Genomic DNA, 26770 nt, shown 5'->3' on the forward strand with positions numbered 1-26770 from the left:
AGTTGTAAATGTCTACTCCTAATTGCTGCATCCTGCTGTCTGCTAGGAACGATCTGCTGTGATCTCCAGAAGGCATTCTTCTCGAGGTATCTTTGCAGACTTGTGCCCGGGACCTGACGGGAGCTGAGGTGGGTATTTTTCAGACCGAGCTCTTTGTCGCCATCAAACCGGGGGGTCTGTGCCGTCTGCACCTGTGACCTGTGTCAAGGGGTGGCTCGCCCAGGAAGGAGTACCAGAGAAGCCACAGTCTCGGTGGGGAGGGGAGGCAGGACCCTCCTCCTGCCTTTTTTCCATGTTGGCTCTTTTGCTAGAAAAGGGAGAACTAACTGGAAAAATGAGGTTGAGAAGGGATGTTTTCTTTAATACAGAACAAAACAAAACCTTTTCTCTTAAATGTCCTGTGCGGGTGCCAAGCGTGCTAAGGAGAGAATATAGTCTGAGCTGTCATCCCCAAGGCCTGGAAATCTGCATTTTAAGAGCAGCCACCGCCCCCCCCCCATTTTCCCTTCTCTAACTACAGCAACAGAAACATGTGCTCTCCTGCCCACCACCCTCTATTCTGCGGCCCATTGCCTGTCCTCCCACTGGGGACACGGCCCCTCTCTCTGTCCCCCACCCCTAGTCTCTTATGGAGAGCCAAATTGTCCTTCAATACCTAGGGTCGGCCCCATCTCCTCTAAGAAGTCGCCCAGTCCCATCCACAGCAGTTTCTAACTTAATTTTGTTTTGCCAACAAATGAGTATGATCCTTGGTCAGGATTCACATATCCAGCATCTAAAGTATCCCTCCCCAGGTCGAGTCAGAACAGGGTAACGACAGGAGAGGATTAAGAAAAGACTCTGGGGGCAGGGAATAACCCCTAGTCTGACCCAAACCCAAAAGACTGCTCTGGAGCCTAAACATTAGATCTCTTGAATTCAGTTCTCAGCCAGACTCACAGTGAGAAGCACGCATTTGAGAAGTTTAAAAAGCTTTGGGAACACTGGCCAGTTGTCCCAGAAGACGGCTGGGGAGGGCTTACCCAGGGCAAGAACATGGATATCCTATTCTGACTCAGGAAACCTGCCATGTTCGGAGGCTGAGTTTGAATGTCTGGGCAAATGGAATATGTGCGAATCTAGGGAAGTCAGTACGGAGCTGGTAGGTGGAGGGAAGCTAGTCCTAAGGACCCGCCGTGGGTGGGGTGATGTCTGATGCCACACCTGGAGATGGTGCCGGCTAGTGGGATAAACTGGTGTAGGGAAAGGCAGGCTGGAGTGGGGACTGGCTCAAGATCTGGGCTGTAATTCCAGCTCTGTGTTAAGCAGACATGTGACTTTGTATAAGCCAAGAAGCCTGAGGTCTTACTGTCTTTATCTGTAGTAAGGAGGGGAGAAAGCCTTTCACAAGATTATAGTTTAAACTCTTCAGCCTCTCTAAGGCCATTGTCACGATTCTATGACTATCTGGGGCAAAGGCACAGGCGGCTCATATCCCATTAGACATGGATGGAGCCCAGAGCTGTCCCCTAACTGGTCCCACAGCAGCGTGGGAAGCTGCATCTGCAGGAATTCTGGGTGCTGTGGCCCCAGGGACAACTGTTCACTGGGCACTTTCTCTGAGCAAACCCCATTCATTCTTCAGGAAACTGGGGCCAAAGATTCTAGGCATTTCAGAATGTGCAGATCTCTGATATATATCCCCTTTCAAAAGCTCTTTACTGTGTCCAAACCTGTTCATCAGATCAGCGTGCTAAGCACACTCTTCAGTCTAACAAAGTCAGAGGACCGCTGCCTCCATGCATCCTTCTGGAAAGAAACTGTGATGATTTACATGGTCATGCCTTATCTTTTATTATTTCTCATCTATAAGGGAAAGCATACTTTCATTACCAAATACTTAGGTATTAAAATGCCGCTTAATACCCACTGGAGCTGACATTTTTAAAACTCCCTAAATGAATTTTTTTTTTTTAATCTGACCTCACCCTCTCTGAGACTCAGAGAAATTTTCATCATTTTTAAGCGCCACTCCACAAAACATCTGAGGGTGGTTCTCTTCAGCAAACCCTAGGCAAACGTACACAATACGCTGAATAATGTTTTGCAACCCACAGGCATCTTCCACGGTTCACTATGCTTATGAGACCATGTCAGAGAAAAAATCCAGAATCATCCTCAGAACGGTCTGGTTTGTGGTGGTGATACAAACGCTCACTGCAAGCCTGGCCCCAGACCTCAGTGGTCGCCCGCTTGGATCCGCAGGCATGGATCCACCGCAGGTACGGGAACAAGCACATGGCCAAGGGCATCTTGCCAAAGATGCTCAGGCACGGGACCTGCAGCGTTTAGTCCATGCTCACGCACCGAGGGAGGGAGGCGGGCACCCGGGCTCACGACGTCCCCCCTCCCCGGACATGCGGGAGGCTACCCGAAGCCCTGACACACATGACAGTTGTCCTGAGGGCCAGCCAGCCTGGGGACTATGGCTCCGCCCCGGCTGGGAGACAGACCTGGCTCCTGGGCACTGGGTGCAGGCCAATCAGAGCGTGTCTCTGGCCCCCACAGCCAATGGGGATGCTCGGTGGCGGGCCAATGAGGGTGCGGGCCATGGAAGCAAGAAAGTAACGAGTTGTCTGCAGGGGACGCAAGAAGGGAAAGCTGACCTTCTCACCTTGGGGTGGGGGTGGGAGTGGTAGCTCCCTTTCAGGTGGAGGCGGTGGGGGTTGGGGGGGACTGCCTCTGCCCCCCCAGGTGCCCCATGCATCCTCTTTGTGCCCACAGAGGACAGAATGGATATCCCCTAACTGGTCCCACTCAGCTGGCATGGAGCCCAGTTTCCTCGTCTCTCAATTGGGTGATGACACCTACCTTCTAGAGTTACCTTGAGGCTTACAGAAGACAGCTTAAATACGGGGTCCAGAGAACCAGGGGCTCCCCATGTCAAGGGAAAAGATGCAGACATGTAGGTGGGAAGAGAGCAGATGCATGTAGGAGAGGAGGCCCAGGGGAATGACGTCTTACAGAAGGTAAGAAACAACTGGGGACGGCGCACGAGAGCCGTTGCACAGAAGAGAACGTCCAAAGCTCAGATTAAAATAGCAAGAAGAGGTGGAAAAAGGAGTCACTCTTTGGGACAAGAGGAAGCAGGTCGTGTTCCAATTTAAGGAGGAAAAATTCCTTTTCTCCAAACAGAGAATATACTCTGGCCTTTTGGCCACTTTTCGCTGGATCCCCCTGCCGCGGTATTTCCCGGTGGCCTGACATTGTCCCGAGGGTCCACCGCCTCGGCCAAGTACGAGGCCATGTATGAGGAGCACCGGCCGGGCAGGCGCCCCCTTGTTGTTCTCTGGGGGTGAACTACCTCACCCCGGGGCAAGGGGCTACACAGGGGTCAGGTGCCCAGCAGAAGCGGCACAGGCTTGGGGGCACGCGGATTTGAATCTGATCCGGAGCGCCCTGGCCGTGACTGTGTGGACCGTAAGTGAGCCCTACCTGAACCTCGCCCATGGGGCACCTGCCATTCAGAAGACCCTCCTGAAATTCAGCTGCAGTGAGTGGCAGACTAATCTTTAAAAGGCTTTTGGTGGACCATTAAATTATGTGTTATGTCTAAAGAAACTGTCCCATCGAAAGCACCTGCAATTTCAGGGTAAGTGTAAAAGGTTCATTTCAATCCAAATTCCACTTGGGTTGAGGCCCTGTCCCTTCTGGCTCTGGGGCAGCCTTGGATGCAGGGTCTCTGAGCACCCCTGAGGAGCTGCTTTTTCCCCTCTGCCCCCACTCCCTGGTTTCTCTCCCCTGGTCCTGCTCCTGGCCTCCCACCACCAGCCCACCCACAGCTCTGCTGGGGCCCCCGGGAGCAGAGGCTGTGTCCTGGAGAGCCTCGTCTGGGCACTGAGAGGACACAGAGAGGTTCAGAAACCTACCTGCCCCAGGTTTTTATCGAATCACCCCTCCCCAACATCATCCTTCAACCACTACCACACATACCTGCCTCCCGGATGTGCCCCACTGGGGGACAGATCTGCACCCAGAAGAAAATGCAGCCCTGGGACAAGGGGGTATTACTAAGAGAACTCCTTACCTGCAGCCGCCTGATTTCTTTCTTGAAAATGGAGATCTCTGTCTGCTCAGCCAACCTTCCCCACAGCTGTGAGGAGGAAGGCTCTGCTCATGAACCCTGGTACCTCCTGGTGGCTCTGTTCGGTTTCTGATACAATCACAGTTCTCCCCGGCAACATCCACACACGCTGTCACCTTTTGACCCTGACCCCTCCCTCCCAGTGGCATAGATCCCACCCTGAAATATCTCTCCACAGTGACAAAAGATCCTGCCCTGAAATATCCCCCCTTACACAGCAGCATAGATCTTACCCTGAAATATCTCCCATACATGGTAAAATAGATCCACTCTGAAATATCCCCCATAGTAACACAGATCCTGCCCTTGAAATACCCACCTTACCCAGTAGCATAGATCCTGTCCTGAAATATTCCTTCACAGTAACATACATCCTGGCCTGAAATACCCTCTTGCAGTAACATGGCTCCTGCCTTGGAATATGCCCCCACCATAACATAGATCCTGCCCTGGGTGGAGGGTCGGGGGCACTCCCACCTCCTGGATCCAGCTCAGCACCAGGTCCACTAGCAAAGATCCCTACATTAATGCCAACCTAGTATGGCTTCCCCTGGTCTGTGCCCCATGGCCCTGACTTTCTGGTTGGAAGGACAGCCTATGTACTTCTTCCCCATTGCTGGTTTTTATCCACCTCATGTGATAAAGGGCAGGGGCCTTAGACTCCACCATTTTTCTTATCCTTCAAATGAAATGAGAGAGTGATGGATTGTGTCTTGAGTCTCTACTATGTTCCTAGTCCTTATGGACAAGCCTGTGAAGATTCTTACCTCCATTTCCTGGATGGGGAAGCCAAACGCAGAGAAGGGCAGTGATTTGCTGAAGGTCCGCACATCTAAGGTTCTTTTGGGTTCTCTGCTCTGCATGCCTTTTGGGGTGATGGTTAGTGAGATGAGTATCAGCTACCTGAGGCCAGAGAGAAATTTACATGATAAGTTTCAGAACAAAAGACCCACAGCTTTGAACCAAGGTTTGTGGCTAGTGACTCTTAGGAAGGGATGAAAATCGTAGAGGTCAGCAGAAGGGCATACTCTCTGACTCCAGGTAAGGGCTCTCCTTTCTGCTAAAAGAAGCCTGGAACACAATCCCAGATGGGCTCTTGCCTACCATCTCCTTGGCACAAGGCCAGACTTTGGCTTCCGGGAGAGCCTCTGGATATAGTAAGCTCCTTCATGGGATCAGGATGGCTAAGCCAGCGTGGCTCCACCCTTTCCAGTAGGAGAGCTGATAGAGGATTCCCAAGACATGTCCTAGGATGAGAATTCCCATCCTCCCCTGACCTCCAGAGTAAAACTCCCAAAGGCTCAGAGCCTGTCATCATGACGCAACACCAACTTCCAAGGAACCTCCTTCTGAGATTTCTATTTTAAGGACTTAATGTATATGAAAATGTTTTGCAGTGTAGAAAGACCTGTACAAATACTGATAAAGAAAGTTGAGGCTTGAAACTATAAAATTCCTCAGAGAAGATGTAGGGGGAAACCTTCATAACATTGGTTTTGGCAATGGTTTCATGGATATGATACCAACAGCACAGTCGAGGAAAGCAACCATAGGCAAGTGGGATTAGGTCAAACTAAAAGGCTTCTGCACAACAGAAGAAACAATCAACAGAGTGAAAAGGCAGCCTACGGAATAGGAGAAAGTATTTTCAAATCTTGTATTTGATAAGGGATTAATAGGGGTTCGTACCCAAAGTATGTAAGGAACTCCTATTACCCCATAATGAGAAAACAAATGACTTTTAGGTCAGTCAGAGAAAGACAGATACCATATGATTTCACTCATATGTGGAATTTATGAAACAAAACAGAAGATGATCGTAGGGGAAGGGAAAGAAAATAAAATAAAAAACAGAGGGGGGCAAACCAGAAAAGACTCTTCACTACAGGGAGCAAACTGAGGGTTGCTGGAGGGAGGGGGTTGGAGGGATGGGGTAACTGGGTGATGGACATTAAGGGGGGGCACGTGATGGAATGAGCACTGGGTGTTGTATGCAACTGATGAACCACTAAATTCTACCCCTGAAACTAATACTACACTTTATGTTAACTAAATTGAATTCAAATTTTAAAAAGTGGGCAAAGGACTTAGACATTTCTCTATTTAAGATATACAGATAAACACCAGATACATTTAAAAAAAAGTGCTCAACATCACTAAACCTCAGGGAAATGCAAATCAAAAGCACAAAGAACTATCATTTCATGTTGATTAGGATGGCTGTTATATATTAAAAAAAAAAAAAAGTTTGACAGGGATGTAGAGAATTTGGAATCCTGTGCACTGTTCGTGGAAACGTAAAATGGTTCAACTACTGTGAAGAACAGTAGGGAGTTTCCTCAAAAAATTAAAAGTAGAACTAACTCCCCTATGATCCAGAAATGCCAATTCTATGTATTTTATCCAAAAGAATTGAGAGCAGGATCTTAAAGTGATGTCTGCCTCCTGTGTTCATTTTCCATTATTCACAATAGCCAAGTGGTAGAAACAACCTTGATGTCTATTGGCAGAAAAATGGATAAAGAAAATGTGGTCTTGGGGTGCCTGGGTGACTATCAGTTAAGTCTCTGCCTTCGGCTCAGGTCATGATCCCAGGGTCCTGGGATGGAGCCCTGCATTGGGCTCCCTGTTCAGTAGGAAGTCTGCTTCTTCCTCTCCCCCAGCTCATGCTCTCTCTCATTCTCTTTCACTCTCTCTCATATAAATAAATAAAATCTTTAAAAAAGAGAGTATGTATATTACAGAGAAAAATAGGGAGTACAGGGGAGGGGGCCCATTTTAAATAGTGTGGTCAGAGAAGAGCCCTCAGAAAAGAGATTTGAGCCAAAACTTGAAGGAGGCCAAGGAACAAGCTGTGTGTTTATCAGCGGGGAGAGTGTTCTGGGCAGAGAGCATAGTGTGTGCAAAGGTCCTGGGGCAGACTGTTCTGAGTGCAAATCAAGGAGTCCCTGTGGCTGACAACAGAGTGAGGGATTGAGTACAAGGAAAAACAGTGAGATATGGGGTCAGAGGGGGTAAAGGACAGGGGTGAAGGGTTTTCACGCTGCACAGTATTCCATGTGCTGGACAACAATGAAGGACAGGTGAATTCCTATGAAAGTGAAGAAATATTTTGCAATGTGTATTAGGGTTCTTGAGAGAACTAAAGTACCTATGGACATTCATTCATACATATGTGTATATACTCATATGTATATATGAGTGGGCCGCAGAGGGGCTGCCCCAGTCAGCATAATAGATAGAAGCAAGATTGCAAAGGTCAGGGAGCTGTTTTTTAGGAAGTGTGGAGATAGGGTTGGAATTCCTTCATGCAGGCTTCCCCTGTCTGTGAAGGCGGTATTACTTATTAACCTGGGAGTCTTGGATTGTCCCAGCAGTGAAAGTAAATGATTTTATAGACTCATAAACCTATGGATCCCTGCTCCTGGCAGCCTAAGGCCATTATTGGTTGTTTACTACCCTGTGTAAATGGGACTTGGCTGCCTTCTGGGGTGGAAGATGGAGGCGTGGCTGGGGTGGGAGGGCAGGTTCTCACTCTGATCTGAGCTACTCCTCAGGGGATATGATCACAGTGGTCTGAGAAAGGTGATTCATTTTCAGTCTCTGGGGCTCATTATCACTAGAAAGACAGACCACGGTTCCCAGCAGGTGCCTTATACCAGAGGGAGGCCCATGGCCTGGAAAAGCTGGGAGGACCTCAGGGTCTTTCTGATCTGAGATCTTTATTACAGATGAGGAAGGCAGAGAAATGTCACAACTTGATTATCAGAGTTCAGGTATGAGGTCCTATATTTTGTTCCAAAGATTGAATTGTATAAGCACAGAATTGGGAATTCTCAGTTTGGCAGCAGTTGGCAGTAAAAGTTTTGGGTTGATAAGATCTTTGTGTGTGTCAGCACTGAAATATGGTTCTGAAAAACGAACCTGCTATGTTTAAAGATATTCATCATAACTATAAAATAGTATCAATATGTGTTTATGGTAAAGAATTTGAAGAATATTAAAAATCCTAAAGATAATATCAGAAATCACCCATAAAATTCACACCTCCAGCATGTATAGCCAATACTTATAGACATTGTGTGTGTACATATATATCAAAGATATCATATAAGGCAACCATTTAATATTTACAGTTGTGTAGCACACTTCTCAAAATCAAACTTTTTATTTATTTATTTATTTATCTATTTATTTACATTTATTTTTAGAGATAGCAAGAGAATCCCAAGCAGACTCCACTTTAAGCACAGAGCCTGACTCAGGGCTCCATCTCACGACCCTGAGATCATGACCCGAGCCGAAACCATGAGTTAGGCACTTAACTGACTGAGCCACCCAGGCGCCCCCAAATTAAACATTTTTTATTTTGAAGTAATTGTAGACACACATGTCGTTGTAAGATATAATACAAAGAGATCCATGTACCAAGTTTCCCCCAGTGGTAGCATTTTGCAAAGCTAAAGTACAGTAGCACAACCAGAATATTGAAATTTATAATCTAGTATTATTCAGATATCCCAATCTTACTTGTACACGTGTGTGTGTGTGTGTGTTCTCTACAATTTTTCACACATGTAAGTTCACACACACATGAGCACCGAGAAGATGCAGAACACTTCCATCCCCACAAAGAGCCCTTGCTGGACCCTTTTGTAATTATACCGCTGACCTCACATATGTGCCAACTCACCCCTGAACCCTGACAGCCACTGATCTGATCTCTAAATTCTAAATTTTGTCTTTTCCAAAGTGTTATACTCATAGAACCCTATCTTTGGTATGCAGGTTACCCTTGGAGATAGGCTTTTTTCTCCAGCAAATCTCCTTGAGATCTATCCAGGTCGTGTGTATCTTACTAATTCATTTCTTTTTCATATATGCGCTGCCAAAGTGAGCTCCTAATTCGTTTCTCTTTATTGATGAATAGGATTCCACAGTATGAATGGACCACAGGTTGTTTGTCTAGAGGAGGTGAGGTAGGACGGCTTGACTCTGGGTTCTCAGATCGCCTGTTGGCCCTGCTTATTTTAGCTTTTTAGCTTCTATCAAGAAGAATTGAAGGAGGGGCACCTGGGTGGCTCAGTGGGTTAAGCCGCTGCCTTCAGCTCAGGTCATGATCTCAGGGTCTTGGGATCGAGTCCCGCATCGGGCTCTCTGCTTAGCAGGGAGCCTGCTTCTCTCTCTCTCTGCCTGCCTCTCCATAAAAAATTAAAAAAAAAAAAAAAAAGAAGAAGAATTGAAGGATATTTGAGTGGTTTCCAGTTTTCTACTATCAGGAATAAAACTGTTATACATTTTCATGTACAAGTTTTCACATGAAGGTAAGTTTTCATTTCTCTGGGATAAATACTCAAGAGTACCCTTAGGGAGTCCTACAGTAATTGCATGTTTAATTTATAAGAAACTGCCGGAGTTTTTTCTGCAGTGTGAATCATACATTTTTGACATGCTGTGTGACTTTTTCTCTTAAGTAATTAGTCTTTAAAGAAACATGACTCTTAACAATGATACAATATTTCATGGGATACATGTAGCATGATTTAAGTTTTCCCCAAATGTGGAATATTTTGATTATTTCACATTTCTTTTTCCCCGTGGAAATCACGAATAGACTCCTGCACGTGGAGGTGTGGGAAAAGGCCGGCTGAAGCCGGTTCTCACATTGGCCAGGGGTGAGCAGGCTCTGAAGGATGGATTCGTGGTGACTTGGCTGCACATGGCCCCGAGAGGGAGACATCGCAGTGTCCCGTGTTTCATTGTTCAATGAGCAATACAACTGTCATGGGGACAGGGAGGGTTCATGGGAGCACTGACATAAGCGACATCCCTTTCCACGTTCGTGGGAAGGCTGTCATAACCGGAAATTCCCTTTTAACTTGCCAGGAGAAAGACTTCACGATGCCACAAATCTTCATGTAGTCAAGTGTCAGGAGAATCAGATGGGACCTTGGTGAACTTAGAAGCAGGAAAAGGGGAGTGAGGTGTCTTTAATGGTCTAGCTGGAGGTGGTCTACAGCCTCCTTCTCATCTTGAGGAAGACAGAGGACAGAACACAAGGACATCATCCACTGGCTGAGCTGGGCAGGAGGGTTTCCGTGGGCTCTTCCCATAGTACTTCTCTGGATTTCTGCATTTAAAACCTCTTTTGACTGACACCATATTTATTTTGTGAGTTGATGCCGTTCAGTCCAGTCCTGTGAGCCCGGAGTTTGTGTCTTTGGTGTCTGATCATTTGAGAGGGTTTTGCAGTTTGACACTCAGTGGGAAGTACAATTTCCTCATTCAGTTATTGGGGGACATACCATTCTGGCCTCCAAGTACTTACAACTTCCACGACTGTAAATAACTTTCGTTGTTACAAATAACTCATACTCTTAGAAACAACCCTATTGGACACGAATCTTGTCATTTTTTATTATCTCTTTAAGGGGAATTTTAGGAGTAGAATCATTGGGTTCAAGAGTAAGAACATTCTGGGGGGCTTGGTCATTTATAAATTCATTCCTGGAAAAGAAGTTCATGAGAATACCCTTTTCATTTTATTTTTATCCATACTGGATGATATATTTTTTTAAATGCAATTTTGATAGGTGGAGAGGGGATTTTTTTAATGTGCATGCTATTAACTTTCAGTGAGTTAAACATTAACGTATAAACAGGCTGCCTTCTGAAGCAGAGTCCAGGGGCATCAGTAAGGAAACTGAATTGCTACATGGGTCATGGTAGACCTCTTCCAGTTGTCAGAAGCACTCATAGTTTTTATGGCACTGACCACAGGTAGAAAAGATTCCTCTGCCCTTGCCCTTGGCACTCTGTATTGCATATGTAACCTAACGTTCCAGGCCATACAGTCACATGGACTTTATTTCCTCACTAATTCAACAAACAGCTATTGAGCACGTACTTTCTTTTTTTTTTTTTTTAATGTCTTTTTAAAAAATTATGTTATGTTAGTCACCATATAGTACATCATTAGTTTTCGATGTAGGGCTCCATGATTCATTGTTTGCATAGAACACCCAGCAGAGCATGTACTTTCAAAACACCATGCTCGTCACCAGAGACACTAGGGTCAGCAAGACATACTCTCTGCTCTCTGGAGTTTACAACCAGGGAGAGAAGACAGACAGATGGTTACAAAGCAGTGCGATCAGCACCTACAGGGTGCCACACCATGGGAACAGAGAGAACTCCCAGTGCTACCAGATGGTAAGGGCCAAGGATAACCAGGCCGAGTGTCAAAGGACGAAAGGAGTTCAAGTGAACAACCACGGACTGTAGTCAGGCAAAGGACTGGGTGAAAAGGAATCGCAGGAATTGTGCGATGTACAGACTTGGGCTGTACAGATAATAGTTGAAGGCTCCATGGGAGGGAGATGGAAGAGCCACGCTCCAGGACCTAGTGTTATATCCTGTTTCTGGGTCTCTGTTTTAGTGGCCACCAAAACCAGTCGGGAAGTCCCACAGTCTCCTCTTCCTGAGTTCCCCCTGCCCACGAATGGCACTGTCACCCAAGCCAGAAACCTGCCAGTCACCGAAGACCCCTGCTCCTTACTCACCTGTGTTAGGCAGTTCCCAAGCCAACAAGATTGCCCTTCTCCGGAATTCTCAAATCCTCCCCCTGCTCTTGATCCCCACTGCTACTGGTCTAGTCTCATCCCTTGCTGGAATGCCTCGGCCTCCTGTCTGGCCTCCATCCTCCTTCCAGCCCTGGCCCCGTCCTATCCAGCCTCCATTCTGCAGCCAGTGTGTGTGTGTGTGTGTGTGTGTGTGTGTGTGTGTGTGAGATTCAGACTTCAGTTGTCTGGCTTCTCCAACCCCCAGGAGAGCTAGCTCTGAGGGCAGACACCCTGGGCTTGCTTATTAACATGTCCCTGACACCTAGCACAGTGCCTGGCATCGACTAGGTGCTCATTAACTATTTACTGTCCCCACCCCCACCCCCATCACCAGCCTTGTTCTCCCTTCTCTCCCAAGTCAGAGGCAAAAAAGAGATAATTGGATTAGAAGAGAAGATAATTTGTGGTTCACCTGTGGGTGCCACATAATTTGCTTTGTGTAATGGGAGTGCTGCAGGCTCCCAACAGCACCTTCTTAAAGGAACCCCAGGCTACTTTCGGAGCAGCAGTAAGCAGTGAAAGATTAATCAGACCAGCTAACTAGAGCTAATGAATGAGTTGGAGAATCTAGTGCCCTCTCCAGTTACATAAAGAAAACTCAGCTGAATGTCTCCAGAAATCTTTAAAGTGTAAGCAAAATGGTACGGAGAGAAGACGGGAAGATGGAATGCTCTGGACAGGGACCAGGTTGGCCAGAAGCCCATGGAGCCCATACATGGGAGTGATCCTAGAGTCTATATTCCCTCTAGCAGGGCGATCCTGCTTGAAGATGGCTGGGCCCTCACTGAAATTGCCCTCATTCATACATTCAACAAATATTTACTGGGCATCTCCCATAAGGTAGACACAGTTCTAAGTTCTGAGGATATGCTAGCAAACAATTCAGGCAAAAATCTCTGCTTTGATGCAGCTTATATTTTAGTATAGAGGAGAGGGAAAGAATAACGTGAAAGTAAAAGAATAAAGAGAAAGTAAAAAATCTAGTTTGTCAGACTGTAATAAGTGCTATGGAGAAAGATATAGCAGGGCAAGGGGGAGATGAGAGGACTGCTGTACACGATGGTCAGAGCGAGCCTTTCCGAGGTGACGTTAGTACAAACGCGTGGAGCCGCCTTCATGTGGGTATCCAGGAAAGGACATTCCTGACAGAAGAAAAAGCTTGTGAAGAGCCTGGAGGAGCTGCATTGCATTGACCAGAAAAGCAATTGTGGCTGATTTTACAGGTTCTGCTCTGGGACTTGCCAGGGCAGGTGGAGGTGACAGAGGTGGCCGCTGTGGCTGAGCCCTGCAGGTGCCTTAGGAGAATCTAACTGGCAACACTCCTAATTGCAAAGGTCTTGGCCCGTGCTCCTTTTTGGGATTTCCCAAGCTCCCTTTCGATGATCTGACATCCCAGTCAAAGTAAGATTTTGGTCTGGTCCTCCCACGAGTCACAGCGGTGACTCTCCTTCAGTGCCCTGTGGGTCAAGCCTGGGTGCCTGGGGATACTGACACCTGTGAACACAGCTAAAGCAGGCAGAGGGTGAAACTTGTCTTACTGTGTCTTGCTCCCTGTTATCTTTTGGGGGCTCCTTAGTGCATATCAGACCCCTTTGGGGTTAAATATCCATATATTTGTTAAATATCCATGAGTTAAATATCCATATATTTGTGTGAGAGGGTCTAGACAAAGTGGTGGTAATGATTCTGTGAGTTGTACTTTGATAAACACAGAAAGCCATACCACTAGACGGAAGGGATCGAATATTGCCTTTGAATGATGGGCTATTCATTGTGCTAAGTTTTTTACACAAATAATCTTACTAAATTTTCATTACTCTGCACTATTGTCACTATTTTACAGAAGAGAAATGGAAGGCTCAAAGATACTGGCTATTCCCTGCTTACAAAAATATTTATAAATATATAAAATTAGTTTGTAAGCATTTCAAACAAAAGTAAAAAATAGGAAGTGAAAGTAGCTCATAATCTCACCTCTTAAGAGAAAACCACCATAAGCCGTGAGTTGTATAATCTTCTTTAAGTTTCAAAAGGTATACACAAAGGCATACACGCATACCTTTTTTTCGTTTCTAAAGAACCTGGGACCGCAGTATACAGACTGTTCTGAAATTTGCGTGCTTTTTTCTTTTATCTTGGTTTTCTTGACTTGTAGTCGGGTAGTCGTACTAATGAAAGCAAGGCTTTTCTCTAGGACTCTGTGATGACACACCTAGTTGTGTGACTGCACACAAGTCACTTTCCCTCCGGGCTCCAGTCTCCCTTATTTGTAAAACGAGGACGCGGCACAGAGGATTCCGCGATGGAATGCCAATGAGCAGGGCACCTCACCCCCTGCCCGCCTCGTGACTATCTGGGATAGTCTCCAAGGTCCAACCCTGCTTGACTTGGACAGCAGCCGCCGCTTTCAGTAACTCAGATCACAAAGCCCGCGCCAGGGACGCCTGGAAACCCAGGCGAGCAAAGCGTAGCGCAGTCGCTCCTCCCCGAGGCTGATGCTGACGGAAGTGGCTGGGCAGGGCTAGGGGCGGGGCAGGGGCGGGGCCACAGGCGCGCGGCGCGCGTTGCGTGCGGGCTGCTAGGCGGGCCGCGGCGTGACGTGCTTGGCGCCGGCGCCCGGCCCCGCCCCGCGCGGCGAGACCCCGCCTCTCCGCCTCCTGCCTGCCGCGGCCGCTCACGGCGCTCGCGCAGCGATGGCGGAGGCTGTGGAGCGCACTGACGAGCTGGTCCGGGAGTATCTGCTCTTCCGCGGCTTTACGCACACGTTGCGGCAGCTGGACGCCGAGATCAAGGCGGACAAGGAGAAAGGGTTCCGGGTGAGGGGCCGGCGGGTGCGGCGCGGGCAGAGGCGGCCCCGAGGGAGACCGGAGCGGGCTCCCCCCCAAGCACTGCCCTCCGGGGCGGGAGCCGCGCTGTCAGCGCGCCCGGGGGGGGGACCGTCGACATCAGCGCGTCTGGCCCTCCCTTGACACATGAGGAGCTGCGGTCCTCAGAGGGGACGTGACTTGCCTGAAGTTGCCCAGCGAGTCAGGAGCATCGCTGAGGCTGGAGCCCAGGTTCCCTGACTCCTGGTCCGGGTGTCTGTCCTCCACGCCAGCCTCCGAGCAGGTGCTGGCCAACTGGCCAGGATGAAGATAAGGGTTTTAGGAGATAAGGTTGGGTAGATAGTTAAGTTTGGGCAACAGAAATATTAAAAAGTTAGCTTCTGATGGCATTGGGAGCTCAGGGTCTGCAGCCCAAAATGTTAGCTGGGCATCTTTTGGTGTTTGTTTACAATGGCATTGTCGGGGACTTACCGGCAGTTTTGGCTCCGCAGTTGAGGAAGACCTTGTACATTTTCGAACGTTATATTTCCCCTGCTCAGATATGATCTTCTGTTTAGAGGTTCTTGGAATGTGTATGTGTGTGATTCGTGTGCTTGCTGAGTCCAAGTGGTGTTGACAGGAGAACTGAGAGAGAGGCAACACTGTGTCCTCCGGTGTGATATCTCACATGGAGGTGACTTCTTTGGTTGGCGGTCTGAGCAGCTACCGGGATTTGGGTCAGTCAGTGCATCGCTCCCAGAGTCTAGGACTCCTGGAATGGTGGAGCTGGGAGAGGGATGATGGAGGTTGTCTCTCTGGTTTTTTGTTTTTGTTTTTGTTTTTCAAATCTTAGGCCACTGAGACCAAAGAGTTGAAGGAACATTTTCAAGTTGGTTGCATAAGCCAGACATACTGATCCAAGACCTAGACTCAGGTCTCCTGCTTTGTGCTTTTACGCTTGACATTTCCATGCTGGCTACAGGGTCAAACCACATTTCTAACGTCAGAAAATAACTCAAAAGCTATTATATTAGAATGTTTTGTACGTTTTATAGATGGATAATTAAAAAACAAACAAAAACTTCTAACATCAGAAGCCACAGCAAGAGGAAAAAGCTGTATTCTTTCTGTGAAGTGATGGGAAACTCCCTCTTGTCCTTCACCACGTTCTCCATCTCCTCTTTCTCCACCAGGTGGACAAGATCGTGGACCAGCTGCAGCAGTTAATGCAGGTGTATGACTTGGCTGCGCTTCGGGATTACTGGAGTTACCTGGAACGTCGACTCTTCAGTCGCTTGGAGGATATATATAGACCCACCATCAACAAGCTGAAAACCAGCCTGTTCCGCTTTTATCTTGTCTACACCATCCAGGTGCTTGTTCATTCCGGGATTCCTTGGAGAAAGTTCTTTGACCCTGAAATAGATTTCCTTTTTAATTTCTAGGGCGGACTCTGTTCCTGTGGGGAAGAGGGGAACAGTTATAGTGAGAATTATTTTTGACTGTTTTCCTACTTTTTTTCCCTTCTCATCTGTAGATCAGCTGACTTGTCTTCCTCATTCCTATTTCCTCTCTTGTTTTAAGCACATAAGCATGGGTGGCGTTTCAAAGAATATAAGTAACTGGGTTAAAGTTTGAGTAATAAAAATTATAGCTGACCCCGAGGGATAAGTCACTTGGATTGTTTGAAAATCAACTAGGAATCAATTTTTAGGATGGCGTTTATCTTCAGGGCTTCAATTTAAACCAGCTTCTTAGAAATTACAAGGAACTTGAGAAAAGTAATATCCTATATGGCATTTGTAGATTATATTTGGCCACTTATCTGGTAGGCTGCTATCTAGAGGCTCTCGTTTGTGCAGTAATGACTTATCTTAATTCTGGACTTCTGTCTCCTACCCCTTTCTGCTGCCTCCTCTTTGTCTCGGCAGACAAACAGAAATGACAAAGCTCAAGAGTTCTTTGCAAAGCAGGCCACAGAGCTCCAGAACCAGGCCGAGTGGAAGGATTGGTTTGTCCTGCCCTTCCTGCCATCCCCAGACACCAACCCCACCTTTGCTACCTACTTCTCTCGACAGTGGGCCGATACCTTCATCGTGTCCCTGCACAACTTCCTGAGCGTCCTGTTTCAGTGCATGCATATCCTCCCAGCTGCCTGGGCCTGTGGGCCTGGTCTGTCGAGACAGCGTGATCAGTGGCCGCTGCTCTCGATACAGTGCCCCAGCATCATTGTCATGTGTTATGTGAGGGGGCTGGATAGACTGTGGTTATTTTTGTCAGCAGGCCAGGAAATCATGAATCTTCATTGTGACGCTGCTGAAGCAGTAGCTGACATGCACGAGTGGGGACAGTAGTAGCAATGAGGTCCAAGTGCCTGGCCCTGCTGGGAGCCCTCAGATAGGGCTGAGCTGGTGCAGCTCCTGCTCTTTGCAACTGGCCAGCCTGGAGAATACCCTGTCCATGCACGCCCTGTGCCCCTCAGGGTGTTACTTGCCTTGTTGAGATTAGGTAGGAGGTCAGAATACTTCTTGGGCTAGAACTTCCTTCCTGTGTTCACGTTTGGGTCACTCTCTGACAGCTACCTCCGTGTTTCTCAACTTGCCAGAAAACAGAGAGGCTCTCAGAATATGTGTATGGATAGTTAAGAGAGGGAGAATGTAAATAAATTCTAGCCCACCAGGTTTATCATTTTGTTGTGGAAAGCCTGCATTCTTGAGGCCCAGGATATCCCCCAGTGCTCATGCCTTTAGGCTGAAATTCTAGAGGAGGAAAAGGGAATCTGGCTTAGAGGTTGCTGCCTGGTGAGTCATTGATAAATTGGGTGTTTATGGACTCACCCAGAGGTGACCGTTTCGGCCTCTGGGAGGGACAGCTGGTGGAGGTAAGAAGGGTGCCCCTTCCTTTTGTGCTGTGGGTCTGAGTGTGAATTCCACCCTTGCCAGGTATAAAAGCCCCTCCTCCTCCTTGTCCCCTATTGCTTTTTATCCTGAGGGCTTTCATGCTAGACTAACAGGGGCTCAACCCAGCGGTGGTTATGACATGACCATATGGGCCCTCTATGGAAATTGGAAATGTCATTGAAGGTCTTTTCAGTGCAAGACAGTGCCCTGCAAACTAGGTCACACACATTTGAGCCACAGTTCACTTCCCCAGGACCGAGACCCTTAGCCTGCTTTGTGCTCCCCTTGACTGAAGCTATTTAAGGTGGTGGGAAGGATGGACACCCTGACTTAGAATGGTATTCATAGCATGGCACGGGGCTGTCCAGTCTGCAGAAAGCATTCTCCTCAGTCTACACTTTTACTAGGAAGAGGTACAGTCTGGGGGGGGGGGGGCAAGCCAAGTGGCCGAGGCTTCTGCCCAGATGGTAGACCAGCTGGCCCCTGGGATCGCTTCTCACTGTCTGCCCTGACCCTGCTATGGCCTGCACTGGCTGGGAGGCCCACTGATTGTGAGCTCTTTGCTGCTGGTGTTTAGGGAGAAAACACTCAGGTTTACATTTATGTCCTCTTTGTGGGCTGACCAGCCAGATTGGCGTGAGTGTCTGTGAATCTCTGGAGAAAGGCCAGACCCGGTGTCAAGGGAGAAACTCCATACAGCTGTGGAGAGCCTGCAGGACCAAGTCTGTCCTCTGCTCCCTATAGCCCGTGTTCAAGGGTTTTGCTGCTGTGTGAAAAGTTTGGGAAGGGCTTTTAATCATCGCAGGCAGGCTTTTTCTTTAACTTTGGGCACCAGTTCCCGTAATCCTGAACTTCGATGCAGAATGCCAGAGGACCAACCAGGTTCAAGAAGAAAATGAAGTTCTTCGCCAGAAGGTTTGTTCTAAACATGCTTGCTTCTTGGGAAGAACTTCTGCTTTTCGTATGTGAAATTAGGTAGTGGTGGTGGAGGGCTGATTAAAAATAGGAAAGCATGAATCTCAGATGTAAGTGAGTCACCAGAGAGGCAGTATTGGAGATTTGGGGGCTGTAATAGTCTCTGGAAACAGAGGTCAGGTTCATATTATAAGTCCCGTGTAAAGCACGAATGACAGCAGTGGTAATGAACTTTGAGAGGAGGAAGACTATGTGCTTTCCTGTGTCTCTTTTGTACCCCTAGTCCTGTATGTCCACGTCTGTGTTGTTTACAATGCACGTATGATGTCATTGTTCTGCTCAGCTCCAGGAGCCTCTAGTTGGAGCTGAGGGACCCACATTTGCCTTTACATTTTGTCGGAGGAGCACTTCTCTGTTGTTGAAATTAAGGCAACTGTAGGTCATATTTCCGGAAAAAGGAAGATTATAAGCTGTTTGCCTTTTAGATGCATCTGTGTATATAATTTTTTTCAGGCATAAGGTCAAGAATGCTGAACTTTGTTTAAAAAAAAAAAATTATCCGTGAGACTTCCAGAGCCTGATTTTGTAGATTTTCCAAAGAGAAAAACAGGCCTGGGTGGAGCTGTTTTTCTCCATGAATTCAGGAAGAAGCAAGTCAAATGACAAAAAGAAAGTGGGATTTGTGTGTCTGACAGTTGTCGGTGTCTCACTTCAGTGCCCCCAGCTGCCCCCAGCCTGGTATCTCACTAGGTGGTGAGCAGAGGGTGAGGCCGGGGCCTCCGGAGCCGACGAGGCTGGATGTTGGACGGCTGGGTGTTGGAGGAGGCTGGGTGTTGGACGTGCTGTGTCTGCTGCTCCTCAGTGGAGGGAAGATGGGGTGAGGTCACCATCTAACTCGCCCGCACCCCCACTCAGCTTTTCGCCCTCCAAGCCGAAATCCACCGCCTGAAGAAAGAGGAGCTGCAGCCAGAGGAGGAAGAGGTCTTGGTCCAGCACAAATTGCCTCCTTATGTCTCCAACATGGACCGCCTGGGGGACTCAGAACTGTGAGTGTGTGCCTGCTTGGGTGGGAGGGGCAGGTGGGCGGTCCCCTCCTCTAACCTGTCCCCTGTCGCCTCACCCTGACCCTCCCCTCCATTCCTGGTGACTGGGAATTGCTGGAGAGCCTCCTTGGCCCTCACTGTTTCCAGCTGAGCTATCCAAGTAAACTCCCCCGGCTTTTAAAGTCCTCTAGCCTCTGAACCTGCTCCGAGGGAGGGGCCTGCACACCCAGATGTGCACATCTGGGCAAATAAACACAGACGCTGTCCTAAAGCCTCAGGAAGTGTGTGTGTGTGTGTGTGTGTGTGTGTGTGTGTGTGTGTGTGTGTTGAAAGTAGTGCCTTGCGGATGAAAAGATTGACACCCAACAGGTTGGATGCAGTGTGTGGTGAAAGTGTGCTCCCACCCGAGGCTTTGGAGAGGTAGGCAGGTGGGTGGCTAGCAGCTAACTTAGAACACAGCCAATTAGAGCAGAGGCCCAGCTGATGAGAACAATGGTAGCAGCTGAAGACACCGAGGCTCACAGTGGTCCCACAGCTAACGACCCGTGAATCAGGATGCAAAGCCAGGCAGGTGGATTCCGGACCTACACACGGCCAGGTGCTGTACTGGGGGAAACTGCGCTGGTGTCTGAGCTAGCCTGGTGCAGTGGAACCCCAGGACAAGCCGAAAACAGCACATAAAAATTTGTACCTAGGGGCGCCTGGGTGGCTCAGTTGTTAAGCGTCTGCCCGCCGCTCAGGTCATGATCTCAGGGTCCTGGGATTGAGCCCCACATTGGGCTCCCTGCTCCATGGAAAACCTATTCTCCCTCTCCCACTCCCCCTGTTTGTGTTCCCTCTCTCGCTGGGTCTCTTTGCTAAATAAATAAAATCTTAAAAAAAAAAAAATTGTACTTACACTCAGTAAAAAGAAACAGGTGCAGTTAATTTTAGGACATATTTTATTTAGCCCAGTATGTCCACGATATCGTTTCAGTGTGGGTTGAACAGAAACGAAGGACCCGTGAGCTATTTTGCAGCGCTTTCCTGCTGAGGCTTGAATCCCGAGGAGTGTCGTGCTCCTCCAGCACAGGACCCGTGGGACTGACTGCGTGCCAGGGGCTCAGTGGCACGAGTGACCAGGTGGCTATTGGAGCGCATGGCTCTCAACTGTACCTGGGCCCTCAGAGTGCGGCGGGCATCCCCGTGGTGCCAGAGAAGCTGCAGGCTCCCCTGGGTACAGGAGGCAGTCCCAGGGATAATGCCACCTGAAAGCCGGGCCACACCCCAGGGCCGTCCAGAGCCCAGAAGGCCTGTGCTTTGGGTCCTCTTGGGTCCCCCTCCAGCCCTGTGACCTTGTGTGTCTGTTGGTCCAGGGCCATGGTGTGCAGCCAGAGGAACACTTCCCTGTCGCAGTCGCCTCGAGTGGGTTTCCTGTCCTCACTGCTGCCTCAGAGTAAGAAGAGCCCCTCAAGGTTGTCGCCTGCCCAGGGTCCCTCTCAGGCTCCGAGCTCAGCCAGGAAAGAGCCACTCAGCGGTCAGGTGAGTGCAAGGCCTGTGTTTCAAACTGCCAAGAGGCCTCTGGCTTCTGAGACTGTATTTTCCGACTTTGTTTGTTCTGTTCTTAGGACTGATTTGTCTGGTATGCTGGTGAGATCCTAACTTCACATCTCACTCCCTTTTTTCCTTCCTCCCCGCCTCCTTCACATATGCAGGCAGGGCTGCAGGGTCAGGGCACAGATAAGAGCAGAGTGGAGGCGCTGAGGCAGTGAGGAGGAAATCACCTTGCACAGCCTCTGCCCGCCTGCCCGCCCCCCTTCCTCTCTTCCGGCCGCAGCTGCAGGTGGTGTGGGCACAGTGAGATGGGAGGCTGGTGGGTGCTGCCGACCAAGGGTCGGGCCAGGTCGGGCCAGGTCTCAGACCCACGGCTAATCTGGAGGGACCTCTCCCCCAGCCCCCTGCCCGCTACACCGCCCGCACTCCCATGCCAAGCCTGAAAGCTGCGGCGCCGCAGGGGAGCGGCAGGCTGGCTGTGAGCAGTGCGCTTTGAATCTCTTCCCTTTCCCTCCTAAGCTCCTCTGAACTCAGGAGCACTTGTGACTGGGGTGTGGTGGCTTGAGGGTGAATTCAGGCAATTCTGGAATTTTGAATTTTGGGTGATCTAAAGCAGTGTGTCGAAAAGGAATAAGTTAGAGTTACTTCTGAGTCAGTCAGTGCATTGCTTTTATAAGCTGGGATTTACTGATTCCGCAAAGGCCTCTGGCTATTTTTCACTTTGATAGACGCTGGCAAGGGAATTTCTTTTATGCTGGTTCATGTCCAAAACAGCCCCCGGGTCCCAGTGAGGACTCTTCCTGGCAGAGTGGGTCAGAATTCATGGCTTTCAGCAGTGCCTTCCAGAGTGAAAGTTTAACAGACCCACAGTCATGCTTCCTTGCTTGGCCGAGGATCCTTGCTCTTTTAATGTATTTTATTCGTTACAGATAAAGGCAGTCATCATAATCGCTGTCTTCCTCTCCCGCCACCCTTGGCTCGGGAACCGTTAGAAGTGACGCAGCAGTTTGGGGCTGCTCCCTGCAGCCGGGAAGCGGGGCGTCTGCCCCAGGGCTGGCAGGGCTTTTTTGCTGCTGAAGTGCAGATGCTGAGCAGGACACTGGGGAGGGAAGAGTGTGGGCTTCAGAGGCAGGTGATGTCCTTTCAACTGCGGCCCCTTGTTGAGCGTCCTTGCTCAGATGGCTAAAAGTCACCCTGATTTGCTTGGGACGATACAGACACGTCTTGCCTGGGGGAGACTTCATGGAACTGACAGACTGTGCGTGCCCAGTACACTGTAGCAGCGGGTGGTCTTAGCAAGGGCACTGGCCTTCCTGGGTCCCCGCCTCAGCTCGGAGACCCTAGGTCCAGCCACGCTAAAGGATTCTCACCTGGCATTCAGGAGGCCTGCAGCCGTCAGAGAGGCATCCTGGTGATGCCCAGGGCTGGTTTTCTGAATTCCAGTTCTGTGGAATGTGGCTGAGCAAGTTTTGCCATTTGCTCTGGAGATCCCTGTCATAGTTCAATATTTTCTAAGTGTAATAGATCATGGATGGGGTGCTCAGGCTCTTGAAAAATGCATGAAATTGTGAAATTCAATTTCATTGACTTAAAATGAAAGAAAACCCGAGGATGGGTTCTTTGGGGTTAACTCCGCGGCCTTGTTCTTTATGTGTTCAGGAGCTAAGTGTCACATGATGAGATGGGAATGGGATTGGAACTTGTTGTGTAGCTCATGTTCAGGGGGTGAGGGTAAGAATGTCGTTCACAGCAAGCAGTCCCTGCCTCTAAATATATTCCAACAGAACTTGGGTCACAGTGAGGTATGTTAACAGAGTGGAGGTAGCTCTCTGTCCATTTCATGGAAAGGGAAATGGGACAATAGATGTCTGCCATCTGAAAAATTGGGTCACTTGCAATTTTATTAATTTGTAGGACTCCACATTGATGCTTCAATTCTGAAAATAACTAGTATATTTGAGGTTCAGGAAATTCAGAACTTTATAGTTGGAGGAAGCTTAAAGATCATTTTGGCCCCTCACTTCTATTTTGTAGAGGAGCACATCCTTTGATTGCCTCCTGTGATGTGGAGCTCACTACTTGCTAGTGTGAGGATATTTTCCTGTTAGAAAGCTGTTTGTAGAAACCGCTATAGTTTTCACTTGCTGATCTTAGCTTTGCCCATCGAGCTACATAAAGGAAGACTTTTTGTTAGGACGCTTCCTATCTTTCCATGCTGAGTACTCTCGGTTCATTCTTCCCTCTCCCCTCCACTGGTTTCCCTTATGGTGTGATTTCTACACCACTCACCATCCTGCTCTCCCTCCTCTGGGGCACCTTCTAATTTTTTAATTCTTCTGTCACAGTTAACCCACCAAATTTGAGTGTATAATTTGAGATGCTCTCTTACCAATACCAAATGCAGTTAGTTGTATGATTACTTCTTGTGATTTTAATAATACATTGGTTTTAACATTTTAATGGCATTGGCTTTATAATGAGTTACTTGCTTTGTTAGTGCCTATGAAGCACACTCTTTTTTTCACTTCTGACACAACAGAGCTCTCTTTCTTTATTACTAATGAAGAAACAAAAGAAAAACATAGGCTGTGTTATTACATGAACAATAAATAAAATAATCAGGCTTTCCTGTTTTAAATATTATTTATATATAACATTGTACATTTCAGTCATGTCAGCATTTTGCCCACTTGTGATGGGTCGTCACAACTGTTGGTCATTGCTCCTGAAACGTTTATGCTATTATACGTGCCACAATATATGGCTGGCACACTCTGGGTTTTATAGGACTCTGGAGGCAAGACTTAAGAAACAAATGGAAGTGACTCGAAACCACAGCTCCCAAGCTCCTTTGGGATCTCTGTTAGGATAGTGCCTGAGGGCACCTGCGCTGCCGGTGACCCAGCCGGAGCTTGCACTCCATCCTTCCTGCCAGCCTTATGATGCCGCGCCTTTCACTCCCACTCAGGAAGCTGTAGGGCTGCCGGTTATTATAGAGATAACCTTTAATTGGCTGCAATGTAAGGAAAGCAAACTGCATTTTTAACTCCTATCAAAGTACTTCGTAGTGGGGCTGCTTCCATGGATTTTAACAGGACAGAGGAAGAGGGAGCCCTCTTGCATGACTTCTGTTCTATAATTTTAAGTGTGACAAGGCCCTGTCTTCAGGCGAGACCAGATCGCTGGAACTTGTTTCCTGCCCCATCTGGATCACTGCCTGGTAAACTCTATTCAGGCCACTGAAAATTAATTTTTCTCTCTCTCTAGAAAGAAAGGCAAAGTGAATGATAAAACACAGGTTAAAATATTTGTCCTGAACTGTAGGAGACAGGTAGATACAGTAGAGTATGACAATGTAATTTGGACATTTGGAATGTTATGTGAATCTGGTAGTTACGACTTTTATGAGGTTTGCTTTCAAAACTCTGACTTAACAGTATTACCACAGTAAACATTTATTTGAGTACAGTTGTAGCTAGACACAAGTTTACCTTAACCTACTTACTCATAGTGTTCCGTGGAGAGCTGCTTTCATCAGCATTATCGTTTTTTGTTCTTTTCACCTTTCTTGAGTAAATAATGAGATGAGGCTGAGGGAGAAGCTCTCTCTAAGCAGAATCTCATAGGCCACATGGAGGGCCCTGGTTATCTGGCCATAAACTACCCTCACATTATCAAGGCAGTTTTTCAGCTCATTTTGGTGCCTTTTGTTAACACCTGTTCGAATTTTCATTTTGGGGGGTGGTCCAGCCCTTACCCAAGGACTTACTAGAAACTTCCTTGCCATCTTGACTTGAAGAGAAGCGCTGCCTTTGTCCTTCTTCATGTTGTATTTCCTGTCCTGGCTGGGGAAGTGCTACGAGTGACTTGTGTGTCAGCTAGAGGGATTTCAAGTCCGTCCCATACCCCTCTCTTCCATCAGTACGGGCCCATTGAGGGCCTTAGCACTGAAAAGGGAAGAGACGCCATCTCTCAGGTGTAGCGGGTGGGCAGGGGAAGGAGCGCGTGCCACCGAATGCCTGTCTGCCCTCTGTGGCATTCCCCACGCTCAGGGCCCAGGCTGGATTCCCCTGCGGTCCACGTACTTCCAGGGCATGAATGTAATATTGTAGGGATCCTTTTCCCTTTTCTTCTCCAGTGTCCAGTGTCAAGATCTCCTGCTCAGGCTGATAAATCTATCACAACTGCATTGTAGCTGGTCCAGGCTTTTTGAGACTTCCTCACTTGCCTGGGTCCCATTATTTTGGAAAGTGGCTGCCCACCCGGGAAAGTGGTCTTCCTTCTCTTCCCCACTGTGCTCCTAGCTGGCTGTGGAGTTGCCGGAGCCAAATTTAATCCGAAAACATAGCCTCTACTACTGTTGGGTTGTTTGTTTGTTTGTTCGTCTTTTCTATTAGAATATGAGAGTTTTTAGAGATGTATCGTGGAATTCTTTTTTTTTTTTTTTTGAGTCCTCTTTTTCTCTTGGTAAAGTTTTGTCATTTTATCTTTTAAAAAGCTGGCCATTAATTTTATTGCTCATTTATATTGTCCTTTTACTCTCTATTTCATTAATCTTTATTCTGATCTTTATAACTTTGGGCTTCACTTGTTTTTCTTGTTTCTTGAGGAAGTTGTTCATTTGAAATCTTTCCCTTTTCTTGATGGAGGCATGTACTGGTATGAATTTCCCTCTTCGAACTGCACTTGCTGCATCTTACCAGATTTGGTGTGCTGTGTTTACGTTTTCATTGGTCTCAGGGTATGTTTTGGTTTCTCTTTCTGATTTCTGCTCTGATCCATTGGTTGTTCAGAAACATGTTGTTTGATCTCCACATACTTGTGAATTTTTAGATTTTCTTCTTATGATTGAGTTGTAGTTTGATATGATTGTGATGCCTGATATGTTTCCAGTCTTTTCAAGTTTATGCTGAAGCAGTTTATGCTGCTTTTGGGTGGAATGTTTTGTGTCGTTTTTAGGTTCTTCTAGTGTAAAAAGTAGTTCAAGCACAGTGTTTCCTTATTGACTTTCTGTCTGGATGGTCTCTCCATCGTTCAAAGTAGGGTATTGGAGTCCCTGTTAGTGCATTGCTGCCTGTTTCTCCTTGGTATTTGCTGGGTATGTTTAGGCGCTCCTGTGTCCGGTGTGTAAATACTTTCAAGTGTCATATCCTCTTACTTCTTACATAATGACCTTCTTTGTTTCTTATCATAGTCTTTGGCTTAAAGTCTTTTACGTCTGATACACATATAGCTAAGCCTGGGGAAGTCTTCGGTCTGATTTTCCCTCCTCTTTAGAGATATGGGGAGGAATCAATGGATTCCTAAAATGAGGGCCAGCACTAGTTTCAAGACCTCCTTGTATATCTTGACCAACTGTTACTTCTGGGTATGTTAGAGAAGTCTTCTTGGACTTTCTAAAACTGTGGAACCTCTTCAGTGTTCCATGAACCATCGGTTATTTCTCAGAAATGGCCGGAAGTACTGTGAGAAGGGCCTTGTCTTTGTTATTTAGTTCTGGGAACATGACATTTTTTCTTTTGTATTCATCGTCACTTTCTTCTCTGTGCTCTTTTCATGCTGTTGCTTTCATCAGGTTTCTTGGGACATGGGGTTTGCTGTCAGATTTGGGTGGGAATTCCACCTCCGTCCAGCTCTCCCTGTGTGACCAGTACCTAACCCAAGCCTGACTTCCTCCTGTTAAAATAACGTCCTCCTCTTTAAGGGAACATTTGTAAAGTTCTTAGCATGGTGCCTTGTATATGGTCAGCATTCAATGAATAATCTATTTTGGTGCATTATTGTTGTGGGGTTTTTTTTGTTTGTTTGTTTGTTTTTAGTTTATTTCTTT

At 47.7% G+C, this 26770-nt stretch overlaps 2 protein-coding genes across 6 annotated transcripts in view; one reads left to right on the top strand and one right to left on the bottom strand.

The window, feature by feature from the left end:
• STRA8 (stimulated by retinoic acid 8) overlaps positions 1–14292 on the bottom strand; it is a 32443-nt gene extending 18151 nt beyond the window's left edge. Inside the window, exons 1-2 of one of the 3 annotated variants that reach the window (XM_082693286.1) lie at positions 13958–14292; positions 4891–5026 (exon numbers count right to left, since the gene is read on the bottom strand). In XM_082693286.1, coding sequence (XP_082549412.1) covers positions 4891–4955 — 65 coding nt within the window. In that variant the 5' untranslated portion in view covers positions 4956–5026; positions 13958–14292. Of the gene's footprint in view, positions 1–4066; positions 4833–4890; positions 5027–13957 lie in introns of those variants that run through there. The other 2 variants (XM_082693284.1, XM_082693285.1) reach the window with 2 other exon arrangements.
• A 42-nt stretch (positions 14293–14334) lies between these two features.
• The window catches only part of WDR91 (WD repeat domain 91), a 27239-nt gene continuing 14803 nt past the window's right edge, over positions 14335–26770 (top strand). The window contains exons 1-6 of one of the 3 annotated variants that reach the window (XM_082693269.1): positions 14335–14561; positions 15743–15922; positions 16481–16688; positions 18282–18364; positions 19280–19410; positions 20763–20928. In XM_082693269.1, the coding sequence (XP_082549395.1) occupies positions 14439–14561; positions 15743–15922; positions 16481–16688; positions 18282–18364; positions 19280–19410; positions 20763–20928 (891 nt within the window). In that variant the 5' untranslated portion in view covers positions 14335–14438. Of the gene's footprint in view, positions 14562–15742; positions 15923–16480; positions 16689–18280; positions 18365–19279; positions 19411–20383; positions 20530–20762; positions 20929–26770 lie in introns of those variants that run through there. The other 2 variants (XM_082693270.1, XM_082693271.1) reach the window with 2 other exon arrangements.

Source organism: Mustela nivalis (assembly GCF_964662115.1).
Source record: "Mustela nivalis genome assembly, chromosome: 12".
Classification (NCBI taxonomy): Eukaryota; Metazoa; Chordata; class Mammalia; order Carnivora; family Mustelidae; genus Mustela; species Mustela nivalis.